General features: G+C 52.1%; 1 protein-coding gene across 3 annotated transcripts in view; it reads left to right on the top strand.

Moving 5' to 3' along the window:
* Positions 1–14789, top strand: part of SLIT1 (slit guidance ligand 1) — a 156657-nt gene that overhangs the window by 99782 nt on the left and 42086 nt on the right. For all 3 annotated transcript variants that reach the window (XM_072971743.1, XM_006210569.4, XM_072971744.1), the window contains exons 5-13: positions 3653–3724; positions 4808–4879; positions 5494–5565; positions 6055–6218; positions 8800–8947; positions 9386–9457; positions 9977–10048; positions 12295–12366; positions 13089–13232. In XM_072971743.1, coding sequence (XP_072827844.1) covers positions 3653–3724; positions 4808–4879; positions 5494–5565; positions 6055–6218; positions 8800–8947; positions 9386–9457; positions 9977–10048; positions 12295–12366; positions 13089–13232 — 888 coding nt within the window. The remainder of the gene's footprint in view (positions 1–3652; positions 3725–4807; positions 4880–5493; positions 5566–6054; positions 6219–8799; positions 8948–9385; positions 9458–9976; positions 10049–12294; positions 12367–13088; positions 13233–14789) is intronic.

The following is a 14789-nucleotide window of genomic DNA, read 5'->3' as shown; positions in this document are numbered from 1 at the left end:
CAGCATTTCTTAAATATAGCCAAATAGAGGTGCTAGGACAGAAGCGTAAATACATGAACCCACTTACTCTTCTTCAAAGCCCTGTGTGGTACATATTTTAATCCCCATTTTACAAATAGGGAAACTGAAGCTCTCAGGTATGTAACTTCTGGGGTCCGTGGCTCTAACTGGCAGAAGCAGGCATTCCATTGCAGAATTGAGGCTCTCTCCACTGCCCTCTGCTGCCAGCACTCTGCATTCTCCTCGGCTTTCCAAGGCTCACCTATTTTCCTCTGGGCCAGTGGCTAACCTCTTCCAGGGTCTCAAATTCAGTTTCCTTTACTCATTTTAACAGCGTGAATGGCTCACTGCTGTGGGCCAGCCCTGGGTGAATCAATGAGGTGATTCACACCCGCCCCTGGACCCTCACCTCATTGACTGACTCTTGGTATCTGTTGCCTGCATGCCTGTCTCAGGGCAGCATCTTTTCCCCTGTGAGCTTTGGTGCCCCAGAGCCCTGTCCAGAAGGCCATCAGATCACACCCCTTTTTGGTCTAACCTGTCACCTTTGGTCTGCAAAGCTTTTTCCTGCCGACACCCTCTTCCCAGGACTTGCTCGCAGTGACTCCTGGATCATGCCAGGTTCGACGCCTTCGGCCTGTGACAGACTGTTCCTGCCCCCCCCCCCCACTTAGCTCCTGGTGTGCGTCCTGATAGAATTGCTCTGCCTGAGTCACACTTTGATGCGATGCTATTGTAAGAAACAGACACTTGAAACCCATTTATTATAAGGATCTAGCGTTATTGATTAGGACACACTCATTTTTTATGAAGACCCCTGGAGAAATTCTTCTCTCTTCTTAGTCCCAAAGGCAGCTCTACTCCTGAGAAACTGATTCTTTTGAATTTATACCTATATTGGGGATGCAGTTATCTGACCATTTTCCCCTTTTCACATCAGCTCTCGGAAAGCTTGGAGCCCACCCTCTGCCCTGGAGCTGGCAGGCGCGAGGGTCACGTGGTGCTGCGTGCTTGCTATCCGCCATTGATTTGTCTTCTCTTTGCCCTACTTTTCACTCCTGCTCTCTTGCTGTTTTATAAATCCCTATAAGCCACCTTAACGTCTTTCTGGAACAAGGTTGGCCTAAATCAATAAACTAATCGATACAAATAAAAAACCTTCCTTGCAGGGTTGTAGTGAGGATTAAATGGAATAATGGATGGGAATAGTCGGCCCAGAGTTGCCCCCCAGGCTTGGCTGAAGGGCAGACTGCTGGCTGGGGCCGAGAGGAGGGTCCCACCGGAGGTGCCCACCCCTGTGCACCCTCCATCTTCCTGACTCTGTGGGAGTCTCCGGGCCACCACCCCTCCCCGTCCTTGTCTTGCCCTCACCACCCGTGCTCCGTTCTTCCTGATTCCCTGCGGGCAGGGGAGGGCAGGTGGCCGGGTCTTTCCTCCCTCAGCCGACTCCTCTCAGGGGTGGCACTGTCAACAACGGGCTCCCCTCCCCTCCTCCCTGGGACCTCAAATGCCCTGAGAACCAGGCACCTCACTTGCTTTGTCTTGGAGTGGTTGGCCTTTGGTGGGCCCACGTGGGTGGGGAGACTAGGTCATCTGCGCCAGCCTCTACAAGCGAGGAAGCTGAGGCCCAAAGAGAGAAGCAATGGAGCCAAGGCTCTAACACATTTCAACTCATTTACGTCAAGTCTGCACATGGCCCTGCCTTCCTCAGAGGCTCTCAGGGGATCCTCATGCCCTCAGACTTAGGACCCCACTCTCTAACAGAACTTCCAAGCCTCTCCTCTTTTGGCGCCCCTGTGTTACTCATTGATTTCTGTGTAGCCAATTGCCTTACAAGGTAGCGGCCCAAAAGAACAATAAACATTTATTATCTCACATCTTGTGTCAGTGGCTGGGTGGTTCTGGCTGGGGGTCTTTCATGAGACTGAAGTCAAGACGCTGGCTGGGACTGTGCCTTCGTCCATTTGGGCAGCTGTAACAGAGATACCGTAAGTTGAGGATCATACACACAACAGATATTTCTTTCTTAGTGTTGGAGGCCAGGAAGTCCAGGATCCTGGTGCCTTCAAATTTGGTGTTTGGTGACAACCTGCTTCCTGGCTCATAGCCGTGTCCTCTCGTGGTGCCAGGGACAGTGGAGCACTCTCAGACCTCTTTTTTAAGGGCACTAATCCCATTCTCGACGGCTCCATCTTCATCACCTAAGCACCTCCCAAGGGCCCCACTTTCTAAAACCATCACATTGGGCATAAGGATGTCAACATCTCAATTTTGAGGGGACACAAACATTCAGAACATAGCAGCCTGCATCATCTGAAAGCTTGACTAACGTTGGAGAACCTTCTTCCGTGATGACGCTCTCACATTGCTGGCTCTTGGCAGGAGGCCTCAGTTCCTCTCCGTGTGGGCCTCTCCAGAGAGCTGCTTGAGTGTCCTTATAACACTGGCTGAAAGGAAAGAGATGGTCAAAGCCCCATGGGTCTGGCCCAGGAGAAGGGGCTGGGATCTGCAAAACTGCCAGGCATAGAGTCCATGTCGCAGCACAGGCAGCCTTGGCCATCTGACATTGCGGTTCCTGCTCCCAGGGCTGCTGGGCAAGGAGGTGCTCTGGAACATGACTGCCTGCTTCAAATTCTGGAGCCCCCACCCGCCAGCTGTGTTCCCTCAAAGAAGCTGTGTAACTTCTCTGAACCCCTCTCTCCTCGTTTGTGAAATGGGAGCAGTGCGAGGGGCAGGCAGGTTTACACATGTGAAGTTCTCAGGGGGCTAGGGGTGGGGGCTGTTACCACCACTGTGGGAAGCAAAGGGACGTTTATAAAACTCTGTAGTAAGGTTGAAAGAGGGAGGGAAGGGCAAGTGGACAGATGCCAGAGGCCCAATGCTGCTGGGAAGTGGAAGCTGATTTGCTGAGTCCCTGCAATGCCTCCTCTCTCACTTCAAGACTTTAATAATGGGGAAGTGTTGGAGTCCTCAGTGGTCCCTGCCCTCTGGCAGGGCAGGGATACAGCGCTGCAGCCCCTAGGCCAGCGTGCTCAGTCCCCAGCATGGGCCCAGGCTCCCCATGGCAGCTCTGCTCCCCACAGTCCCCGAGAGCACGGGGTCTGGAGTCAGACCCAGCCTGGAGCTCACAACCTGGGTCGGCCACACACTGGATGGGCTACCTGGAATCCAGTTGTGCCTTCTTCTGGAAACTCCATCGTGATTAGTAAAACACAGAGTGAGCTGTAGGTACACTCACCACAGATGGCCGGCGGCTGTGGCCCATCAAGAAGCCCCTCCTTTGCTTGCTCCTTTGCAGCCCTGGACGATGCCTCAGGGGCTGAGCTGACCCCTATGGGTTTGGCAGGCAGGGTTGGGGGCAGGCAGAGCTGATCACTGCTGCCCCAGGCTGCACCCTCCAGCTGCCACCCCTCTGCCCAGAGAAGGGGAGGGGAGGTGGCTGGGGATGGAGCTCCAGCTCGTTTATTCATTCATTCATTCGACAGATGTTTACCCAGTGACCTTTGTGTGCCAAGCACTGTTCCAGGTGCTGGGATGCAACTGTGACTGGTCCAGGCACCGTCTGGTCCACCTGACCTCCCTGATTCATCGGGGCGCTCTGAGGAAATCTTTCCTGACAGTGTTTTTTCTCCCTCTGACTTTGTCCTCACAGGGACCTAAGTGAGAACACCATCCAGGCCATCCCCAGGAAGGCTTTTCGCGGAGCTACTGACCTCAAAAACTTGTGAGTACAGGCCTGGGCGGGAGAGGGGCTTGGAGGCTGCAGGGCCACCCCTGGCATCATCCCTGTGGGTCTCCCCAAGCCCTGTGGTCCAGGCAGCCAGGGAGCTGGTCTGGGCTCTGAGATGGCTGATGCCAGTATGGTCTTCTGGAACAATCTGGGGTCGGAGGAAGCAGGCAGACTTTGGGGACCAGGTTGAAGGGAGTACCATGAACTGTGGGGTGCTTGGGTGATGTGCTTGTTCCATTCAAATGGACAGTCTCCGTGCCCTTGCTCTCCAGTGAGTGGGAGAGTGGATTTGAATGTTCTCTTACAGGTCCGTATTGTGTAAGCTGCTGCAAGTCAGTGAACATCACTGAGCCTCAATATTTATTGTTCTGCAAAATGGGGATATCATATTTACCTCACAAGCTTGCTCTGAAGTTTAAATGAGATATGGAAATAAATACACTTTGTCAAATGCCATTTAAATGTAATGGTTTATTTCTATTATTCAGATTTATTCTGGTCCAGGTTTACTCCATCCCTTCCACCCCCTACCCTTCTCCTGCCAGGTCTGACCGATGGCAAATGCCTGGCATGCTTGTCACTCCCCTACCTCCCATGCCTGTAGCAGACATTAGTAATTGATCACTGCCTTCTTTCCCAAGGAGCCCAATCACAGCTTCAGTTTATTCTGCAAGCAGCACTCCAGGCAGCCATCGCCAGTCATTCTCACTTGGCACTCAGACTGAAATCTCTTTGCTCTGGCTGCCACGGCTCCTGTGATAGACTCATTTTACAACTGCCAGAACCCTCCAGGTGGTCTCCAAGGTGGGGGTGGTGCCTGCTCCCCAGAAGATAGCCCCAGATTAGCTAATGTATTATAGCAAATAACTTATTTATACTTACTGTTTTAACTAAAAATAAGGAAGACTTTAAACTTTTATTAACATTTACTATTTGGATCGACACATGTAAACTGGACAAATGATTGGGGTCAGGTCTCTTTTTTTTTTTTAACTAATGGAGTGCTTTATCATAAATGTCTGGATGCCCCGGCTGCTGGCAACGTGCCATCCCCTACAACTTCCCTTTGCTTCACAGACAGCTTGACAAGAACCAGATCAACTGCATTGAGGAAGGAGCTTTCCGGGCTCTGCGGGGGCTGGAGGTGCTGTAAGTAAAATGTAGGAAGGGAAACAGAGGGAGAGAGCCCAGCTAATATGGGTGCCGAGGCCCAGGCAGCTGGAGTCAGGGCCTGGGGGCGGCGCAGGAGGCAGGAGACCTGGGAGGCGAGTTCCAGCCCAGGGCAGAGGCCATGCTCTCCGCCCTCCTAGTCTTGCCACCAAGTCATGCTACTGGGGTCATGTCCAGCAGTGTGACCCAGGCTTACCCTGCTCGTGATAAACCCCAGGGCGAGGGGCTGTGTCTCCCAGGAGATTCTAACATACAAGGCTGGAATGCCTCCCCTTTCTCTCTCTGTCTGTCTACACCCCACGCTTTCTTCCGAGCCTGCATGCATCCTCACTTTCTGGGTTCATCTCCCATCCTACCAGACTCAGAGGCTATGATGTCTCTGCATCACTGTCCCAGCTCAGAGCTTTCCCTGGGGTGACTCTGTGTCTCATGCCGTCCAGCATAATCCCAGGTCCAGCCTAGTGCTGGTCCACCTCAGAGGGGACTGTGAACCACGTGTGGGAATCTGCCTGTTTGTCAGAGAGAAGCCGTGCCCTCCTTCCCACGCAGCTTCCTGCTGGGCAGATGCTAAGCGCCTGGTTTCTTCCTCTTAGGACCTTGAACAACAACAACATCACCACCATCCCCGTGTCCAGCTTCAACCACATGCCCAGGCTGCGGACTTTGTGAGTCAGCCCGGGGCGGCCGAGCGCAGGGTGGCCAGGTCTCCTCCGCACCCCTAGAGGCCACCCCAGAGTGGGGGCTGAGTGGAGTTGGGGAGGGGGTTGTCTAAAAGGGAAGGACCTTGAACGTCATTTATATGTGATGTTTTGCTTGGAAAACAAATGATTTCTTTTCGTGTTGGAAGATGAGTTGTGTGATTGCGGTGGTGGTTGGTGTGAGCTCAGTGAAGTGAATCCACATTCGCGGGACACACTCTAGCCAAAGGGGTGCCCTCCCCTGAGTGCATTGGGAGGGAAGGGGCAGCCGCCGGGAATTTTCTCACAACTGCAGATAATCCCCAAGTTGGGGCTGCGCTGCACAGTTGACCATGTGCAGACTATGCCCAACCGAGTGAGCGCCTGGGGCTCAGCCCCTCCTGGGCAGAGGGGCTCCCACCGTTTGGCAGGGGGTTGGGGCCCAGGTGGGTTGTGAGCCGCCCTGTCCCCCTGCAGCCGCCTGCACTCCAACCACCTGTTCTGCGACTGCCACCTGGCCTGGCTCTCCCAGTGGCTGAGGCAGCGGCCCTCCATCGGGCTCTTCACCCAGTGCTCGGGCCCGGCCAGCCTGCGTGGCCTCAACGTGGCCGAGGTCCAGAAGAGTGAGTTCAGCTGCTCAGGTGGGTGCAGGCCTTGCTGGGGCTCTTGGCCACCCATTGCCTGCCTCCTGCCCTACCTCCCATCCCCTCCTGTGACCACTTGTCACCACACATTGACGTCTGGTCCTCCTGTGACCTCTGTCCTCACCATCAGCTCCTGTCCTTATCTGTGGACACCCCTTTGACACCCACCATACCGTATCCTCACTCATTTTTTTTCTGTCCCTGCTCATCACTCTGTCCTGCCATATCTCCTTCTCCTGCCTTATCCATTACCTCCTGTTCTCACCCATCCTGCCCCCCATCATTTCTCTCCTGTCCCCTACCCGTTATCCTCTTCTGTCCCCCGCCTTTACTCTTTTTGCTTCTACCCAGTGCCTCCTCCTGTTTGCTCCCATCCCACACCTCCCACCCCTCACTCACTCCACTCCTTGCCCCCTCCTGTTACCACCTCCCCCCTCCCCCATTGTCTGACTCCTGCAACCTTGCAAAGTCATTGAACTGGGCCTTCTAGCCTTGGTTTGAAGTTAGATGGCCTTGAGAGTCTATGCCTCTATCTTCCACTTGGAGTCCTATGAGAGCCTCCTGCCTGGCCACCCCACTTCCTCTCTGCTCCTCCAATCTTCATCTTACAGCCCAAAAGACCTGAGGGGACCCCGTCTGGGCTGGTCACTGCTGCTTACTCCTCACCTGGCCCCCCAGTGCTCCTGGGAGAGTCCTCAGCCCTGCAAGGCTGGGCAGGGTCCTCTCGGCCTCCCTGCCTGACAGCCTCCTCACTCTTGTGTCCGGGTTGCGTCAGATGCCTCCCACCCCAGACTCCTGGCAGGCTGTTCCCCTTCAGCCCTTCACCCTCCCTGCCTTGCTGCCCCAAGTCCTCCTCACCCTGTGGAGCCCAGGGAACCTTCTCTGGCCCCAGAAGGGGGTCCCCCAAAGTCGCAAGCTTCCTGAGCACATGGAGCTGTGTACCATGTTCTCTAACCATATCTCAGCACTTTGCTCGGGCTTGACACACAGAGGTAGATGCTCAAGGAATGTCTGCTGAGTGATTGACCAATTCTCAGGTTTTAAGAATAGGAATAGGGGTAGGTAATTCATGTGGACAATTTTTATTTCGAAATGAAACCTTTTCCTTTGCATTTGGAATTCCTTGGTTTCTCCATTAAGGCATTTTTTTTCTCCCCTGGAGTCTTTTCACCCTGGCAATCCCTGTCCTGAGAAGGGCACGATGTCACAAATTTCCAGGAGTTCTCCTAGCTTTGTCCCCTTTGACCTTGGCGCCCACCCTTTGGGGTGGCCACCGAAAGGACTGGAGGTTAAAATGCCAGTAGGGGTTCACATTGGCCTGGCCACTTTGCAGACTGTTTAGCAGAATCGACTAAAGTTGCACGTGTATCTCCCCCAGGACTCTGCAGCTCCACTGCTAGGTATGTGCAGATGTTCTGCAAAACACCTGGTCAAGAATATCCAAGCAGCTTTTTTCATAATATCCCAAGGTTGGAGACAGCCCAACTGTCCACCAACAAAAGAATGGATTAGCTAATTATGACATATCCAGATAATAGAATACGACTCAGTAATTGAAAAAGAAGGACAAACGACTGATTCATGCAACAACGTGGGCGAATCTTGAAGATTTTACATTGAGTGAAAGAAACTAGACAAGCAAGCCTGCTGTCTAGTTCCTTTTATGTGAAGTCCGTGAACAAGCAGAACGAGTCTTTGGTGATAGATCTCAGAGTAGTGGCTACCTCGGGGAGGGAGCATGAGGGACCCTTCCTGGGTGATAGAAACATTCCATGTTGAGGAGGCGGTTCTGGGGCTACGTCCATCTGGAGAAATTCAGCCAGCTGTACACTTGATAGTGCACTTGATATAAGTGATACCTCAGTGTTTTTTTTTCCCATTCTTATTTTTGGTAGGGGGAGGTTACTAGGCTTGTTTATTTATTTAGTTAGTTAATTTTCTTTTTTAATGGAGGTACTGGGGACTGAACCCCAGGCCTTGTGTGTGCTGAATGTGCACTCTACCATTGAACTATACCCTCCCCCTCAGTGATACCCCAGTTTTAAAAAGTGTGGGACCTGACATCAGACACTTGGGCTTCACTCTGATGTGGCCACCTGTTAGCCGTGTGAATTTCCATAAATTAATTAACATCAAGATTCTGGTTTTTTCACCTGGAAAATGGGCACGGCGATATCATGCTCTTGGCGGCGTAGTGCGGTAGGTGTGGATGAGATACTGCGTGTACAGCGCTTATCACAGCATGTGGCCCAGAGTCAGTGCTCAGTAGACATGGTCTTGTCGTACTTAGGCTCAGAAGTGTTGAGTGACTTGAACCAGAACCTGGAGCTTCAGTGTTGAGGCTAGGACTTCCTAGCAGGGGAATCACTCTCTCAGGCAGCACAATTAGGCTCAGATTCAAGTTCAGCAGACGTCTAACAGGTCCCTGCTATACGCCCACCAAGTTACATCGTGGTCCTTGGTGGTCTCTGGTTCATCATCATCCAGAGAAACAGCCTGTCCCCACCCATCAGCCTATACCTAGGGAGGGAGGTGCTGGCGCAGGACACCCTGAGGTCACAACCCACTCTTTCTGCAGGCCAAGGGGAGGCCGGGCGTGTGCCCTCCTGCACCCTCTCTTCCGGCTCGTGCCCCGCCATGTGCACCTGCAGCAACGGCATTGTGGACTGTCGTGGCAAAGGCCTCACTGCCATCCCTGCTAACCTGCCCGAGACCATGACGGAGATGTGAGTACAGGCAGGGCAGGCACTTAGGATGTGCCCTCGGCAGGGCCAGGCCCTGGTGGGCCAGGGAAGAGCCAGAGCAGGCGCTACCCCAAAGCTTGCCCCGAGGCCCATCAGTGTAAACAGAGAAGACATGCTTTGCCTCAGCTGAGCCAAGCTCTCTGCCCAAGGCTGGCAACTCTGAAGGATTGGGGGGTGGTGTCCCTCGGTGGTCTGTCTGTCCAGCCCAGCTGGATGAGTCTGCTAGAATTGGTTACTTAGTATTAGCATTATTCATGAGCCCCTTTCAGCCACAGCAGCCTGGGATAATGGAGCCTGAAAACCAGTCCCCCTACTCCAGACAGAGGAAGGGAGCAAGCGCTGGTGGGCGAAGGGCCTGGTTTGGGCAACGCCTGGGTGGGATGACCTGACCCTGCCTTTCTCTGTGTTCTCTCTCTGCAGCCGCCTGGAGCTCAATGGCATCAAGTCCATCCCTCCGGGAGCCTTCTCTCCCTATAGAAAGCTGCGGAGGATGTGAGTGTCTCCTGCTGCTTCCTGGGAGTCAGCACGGAGCGGAGCCTGGACCCGGCATGCCACAGCCTGGGGGCAGGTCCTGACTCTGCCTCCTACGGCTGAGCAGCCCTGGGCAGAGCCATCATCTTCCTGCCAGGCTTATCCGTGATGTGGGGATCTCGGTGATGTGACCTCCTCTAAGGGTGTCATGCGGCCTAAATAGGATGCTGAATCTGAGTCTGGCAATGACCAGAGTTGACTGTCAATCCCCCATTTCAGCCTGGGCACCAACAGGAGCAGTTGAGGCTATGAGGGGGTGTGTAGGGGATCGCTGGGGTGCCAGCCCATGCATGACCCTTGGACTGCACAGGAAAATAGGGGCTGGCTGTGGGTTTTTCAGATGGATAGGGGAACTGGCCCCTTGCTTTCCTAATTTCAGAGAAACCCCTGCCCTCCTATGGTATCTGGGGGTTAGAGGGGACAGGCAGGGCTTGGTGGCCACTGTGGGATTCAGCCCTCTCTCCTCCGCTCATCTTGCAGAGACTTGAGCAACAACCAGATCTCAGAGATTGCCCCCGATGCCTTCCAGGGCCTCCGCTCCCTGAACTCACTGTGAGTAGCAGCACCAAGGCTCTGCAGTGGTCCAGGGCATCCTCCTAGGAGGCCAGCAGGGCCTAGGGCCCCTTTGGTGGGTGCAGAGCACAGCCCCTGCTCACCCAGCCTCAGTGGGTCTCCCTCTGGATGCCAAGTCCAGGGTTGCTGTGCCTGGCTTTCCCTTCCACTTTGTGGACCCTTTGCAGCTGGGAGGGGGAGGAGGGAATCAAGGGCTGAAGGTGCATGGAAGAGCTGGGCAGAGCTGTTGCCCCTGGCAAGTGAGATGTTCTCCCTTCTGTAGTGGGGATTTCCCCGGCATTCTTTGTGGCAGTCATCTGACTCAGCCCAGTCTTCATGTTGGCCCCACCTCCCCACAGAGGCCCAGCACTCCGTGCTCCTAAGCTTCCCTGGGTCACCTATAATGGCAGCAGCCACCAGTTCGAGTTGTGAAATCTGCCTTGTATCTTTCATGCCAGCCATGCTCTGATCCCAAGTTGTGGTGGGCAGTGTGGAGACAGTGTTTCCTGTCCAGTATTTCCCTCCACTCAGTGGATTATCCGAGTCCATCAATCTACAAAACATCAAGCAGCATTGAAAACTCATCTCAGAAATGTTATTTCATCTCTCTTTTTTCAAGATCTCTTGCTCACACCCCCAGGTTCACCAAGCTCCTCACTCTCTGAGGTCCCACAGTGATTCGTCTACACAGACAGTGAACTCAGGGTGCCTTGTAGTCAGAAGAGCTCCCTGTTGATGGGGGCCATTCATTACTTGTAGGAATGAGTGTTTTCACCAGTCCATTGGCAGCACTGGACACATATTTGACGTAGATTAGGGACCTGAGAATTGGAACAGAATGGAACTTGCCCTGGGGCAGTGCAGGAGGCTGTCAGCTCAGTGCCTTCTGTGTGCACCCTCTTCTCTTGGAGTAGAGCCCAAGGAGTGGGTGGGGCCCATTGTGAATGGCACTCCTAAAGTTGTACAGTATGTAACCTGCACAGCTGTAAATGACGGTCTGGTGATGGGTCACTGTCATTGGCTGAGGAGATCAGATCCTGAAAGTGGCTGCTAAAATGCAGGATTTTCCTCTAAAAAGTGAATAAATCGCCTCCTAAATTAGAACATGACAGTAACCCATCTAAGTGGGTTCCTGTTGCTTGTGGGTACCTGGCCACAGCTGCTTCCTCACTATATGGGAACTTTCAATCTGGGGTCGTGCAAAAGATCCCACTGATAGTGTCCACCTTGGCAGGCCCTGACCTGGCCTCCCTGTCTCAACTCCTGTCCCTCCACTCCATTCTCCACACAGCAAATTGAGATATCTTTCCGCATGCGAATCTCATCATGCCTCAGAGGCTTCCTGGTGCTGGCAGGGTAAAATCCAAGCTACTGTCCCTTTTGTCTCCTCTCCCAAAGCCACAGTGGAGCTCTCCGCATGGGCTGTCCCGGATCACACTTAGCTCTTGCTGTGTCCTCCTCCAAGAACGATCTCAGTGAGACAGCACACTCTGTTTTCACTCAGATGACATGTTTCCAGGGGTGGCTTGTGGGGTCTGCTTGTGATACTGGAATGGAACACATCCCCCTCCCCAGACCCCCTTGAAGCTTTCACTGTCTGTCTGAACTCATTCCTGCTTGCATGTCTTTTTTGAACCTTAGCTTTCTTTTCTGATTATACGTAGAATTCACGCTCAGTGTAGAAAATTGTGAAAGTGCTAAAGCCTAAAACAATCCACTTGCAATCCTACCGCCAGATCTCGGCACAGCTAACACTTTGGTCTGTTTCCTTCTGGTGTTTTACCTGTGCTGGGAAGACTCACTTAATGCGCTAGAGCTCATACCAATTTTTGCCTGTAATTCTCTGAAAATATGTTAATTATTCCTGCCCTTGGGATTTTCTTCTCTTTGAACAATCTCTTTTTGGATCCCAAACCAGGTTAATCTCCCATGAGGTTCCCTGGAAGGGCCACTTTGCTGGCTTCTGTGGGATCTGTGTGTGAAGGCAGAGAATGAGTGAGGCAGGTGTTCTGCAGTATTGGGGATCACGGCTGCCTCTAGCCCATTGTACAGACTAGAAAGAGGCGACCCCTTCCTAGCACACTTTACTGCCATCTGCTGGCTGCTGTTATAACAAGCCTGTACCGCTAGGACCTGCAACATGAAAGGCTTAGAGGTGGTACCTTTGTGTGGGCATGACTTGCAGAGCTGTGCCCTCATCTGGTGGGCAGTCCTCTAACTCTCACTTTCTGTTGCCTTTTTTCCAGGGTCCTGTATGGGAACAAGATCACAGACCTCCCCCAGGGAGTGTTTGGAGGCCTGTTCACCCTGCAGCTCCTGTAAGGACCAGAATGCAAGTGACCTTGGGTGGGGCCCAGGAAGGGGGCCAGTATTCCTCCGGCCTCTCAGACTGGCCCTTTTGGCCTCTTTGGGGTGTGGAACTCACTGGAGGCAAGGAGCTTGGAGGATGGCAGACCCAATAGGCTCTGAGAGGCTGTGGGGCTCTGCAGAGGCCAGAGAGGGAGGGAGAGGCAGGTTTAGAACTGATCGGACAGCTGAGAGGCTCCAGAGATGCAGCCTGCATCCCTGAGTGTGGCTGGGGACAGAGTTGTCTCCTGCAGGAGAACACCCGGGCCAAGATCAGCCTTCTTAAACCATAAGCATTCAGGCAAGGATTCTCTCCTAGGACCTGCAAAACACAGCACTCCATCTCAGCTGCCTGGGAAACCCAGCAGAATTCTGGGAAGGAGGACCCCCCAAATGCCTTTGGGAGTGACTTTGCCACTGTGCTCTCTGCTGCCCCAGAATCCCATGGCGCACCTTTAGTGGTTCCTTGAAAGAGAGAAGAGTGGGCAGACCATTGGCCCCTGTGCACAGAGGAGGCAGCTGAGTTCCCGGCTCCACTGCATGGAGTGGACATCCAGAGGACCAGATTCCCTGTGCCTGTTCCTGTGGACTCCTCCCAGAGATAATGCATGCTCCACCTAGGAAGGTGCCCAGGACAAGATGAGTCCAATTCTGTGCCTCTCCCCTCACCGCCTGGCCCTGGCTCTGCCCACAGGCTCTTGAATGCCAACAAGATCAACTGCATCCGGCCCGATGCCTTCCAGGACCTGCAGAACCTTTCCCTGCTCTCCCTGTACGACAACAAGATCCAGAGCCTCGCCAAGGGCACCTTCACCTCCCTGCGGGCCATCCAGACCCTGTGAGTGCCCTCTTGCCCTCCTCCCCTGCCCGCCTCCCCCACCCCAGCAGGTGGACCTAGAGGGAGGTAACAGCCTCTAGGTACAGGCACCTATCTTGCCCTGTGCCTTTTGCTCACTGGGAATGGCCACTCATAGAGGACAGATTCTGGGTTAGACAGTCCTGTGTGCAAATTCCAGTTATGCCTTTTATTGGCTGTGTGACCCTGAGCAAGTTAATTAGCTTCTCTGGGGCTCAGTTTACTCATTCATAAAGTGAGGATATCATCCTCTTTATAGGATTGTTATGAGATTAAAAAGGATGTTTGTACAGAGCTTAGCTCATTGAGAATGCTTCTTAAATGCGGGCTACAGTTAATATTATTAGTATTATTATCACTCATTGACTTTAAGACCCACCTTGTTTCCACATCAACAGCTGTGAAATTGGGATGCATGTTATAATCGATGGTATATCATTCATTTGGCAGCATTTTGTTCTTCCTTGATGGTGCGTAAAATAATAGTTCATCTTGCAATGGATAACATCCTAAATCAATGGAATACAGTAACAGCAATGATGATTATAAATTAAAGGTTAGAGAGCAGCAACTCTAGGAATTTGTTTCAGTCTTTTATTATAGAAAACCACGAGCATGTTAAAAGCAGCACAGCGAGCCTCCCAGTGCCCATCCCCCGGCTGCAGCTCACGGCCGGCCTTGCTTTACCTACGCTACCTCTTCCATGCCTTCCGAACTGCTGGGAAGCAAATCTCAGGCGTTATTTATCATCGACGTAGATTTTATACATACTCATAAAAAGACAAGGACTCTTTAAAAACATACAACACTATTATTATATCTAAAAATGTAATAGTTCTTTAATATCAACTATCTAATTAGTGTTCAAGTTTCCAAATGTCTCCTACATGTTATACAATTTTAAGCACAATTTATTTGAATCAGGATTTAAATAAGGCTTATGTATACTCTGCTGGTGGGTATGTAAATTGGGGCAGCCACTGTGGAAAACAGTATGAGTTTTCTCAAAAAACTCAAAGTAGAACTACCATATGACCCAGCAATTCCACTCCTGGGTATATATCTGAAAAAAACAAACAAAAATCCCCACTAATTTGAAAAGATACATACACCCCAACATTCATAGCAGCATTGTTTACAATTGCCAAGATATGGAAGCATATTCATCTGCTAAATGACCATCAATGTCCATCAACATATGAATGAATAAAGAGGATATGGTATAACACACACACACACACACACATACACACACAATGGAATACTACTCAGCCACAAAAAAGAATGAAATTTTGCCACTTGCAGCGACATGGATGGACTTGGAGGGCTTTATGCTACGTGAAATAAGTCAGACAGAGAAAGATAAATACTGTATGATATAACTTATATGTGGAATCTAAAAATTACAACAAACTAGTAAATATAACAAAAAAGAAGCAGACTTACAGATATGGAGAACAGCTAGTGGTTACCAGTGGGGAGAAGAGGGTGGGGGTAATAGAGGGATGAGGAGTGGGAGATGTAAACTACTGGGTGTAA

This window comes from Vicugna pacos, chromosome 11 (genome assembly GCF_048564905.1).
Source record: "Vicugna pacos chromosome 11, VicPac4, whole genome shotgun sequence".
Taxonomy (NCBI): domain Eukaryota; kingdom Metazoa; phylum Chordata; class Mammalia; order Artiodactyla; family Camelidae; genus Vicugna; species Vicugna pacos.
This window is presented reverse-complemented; position numbering and strand designations above follow the sequence as displayed.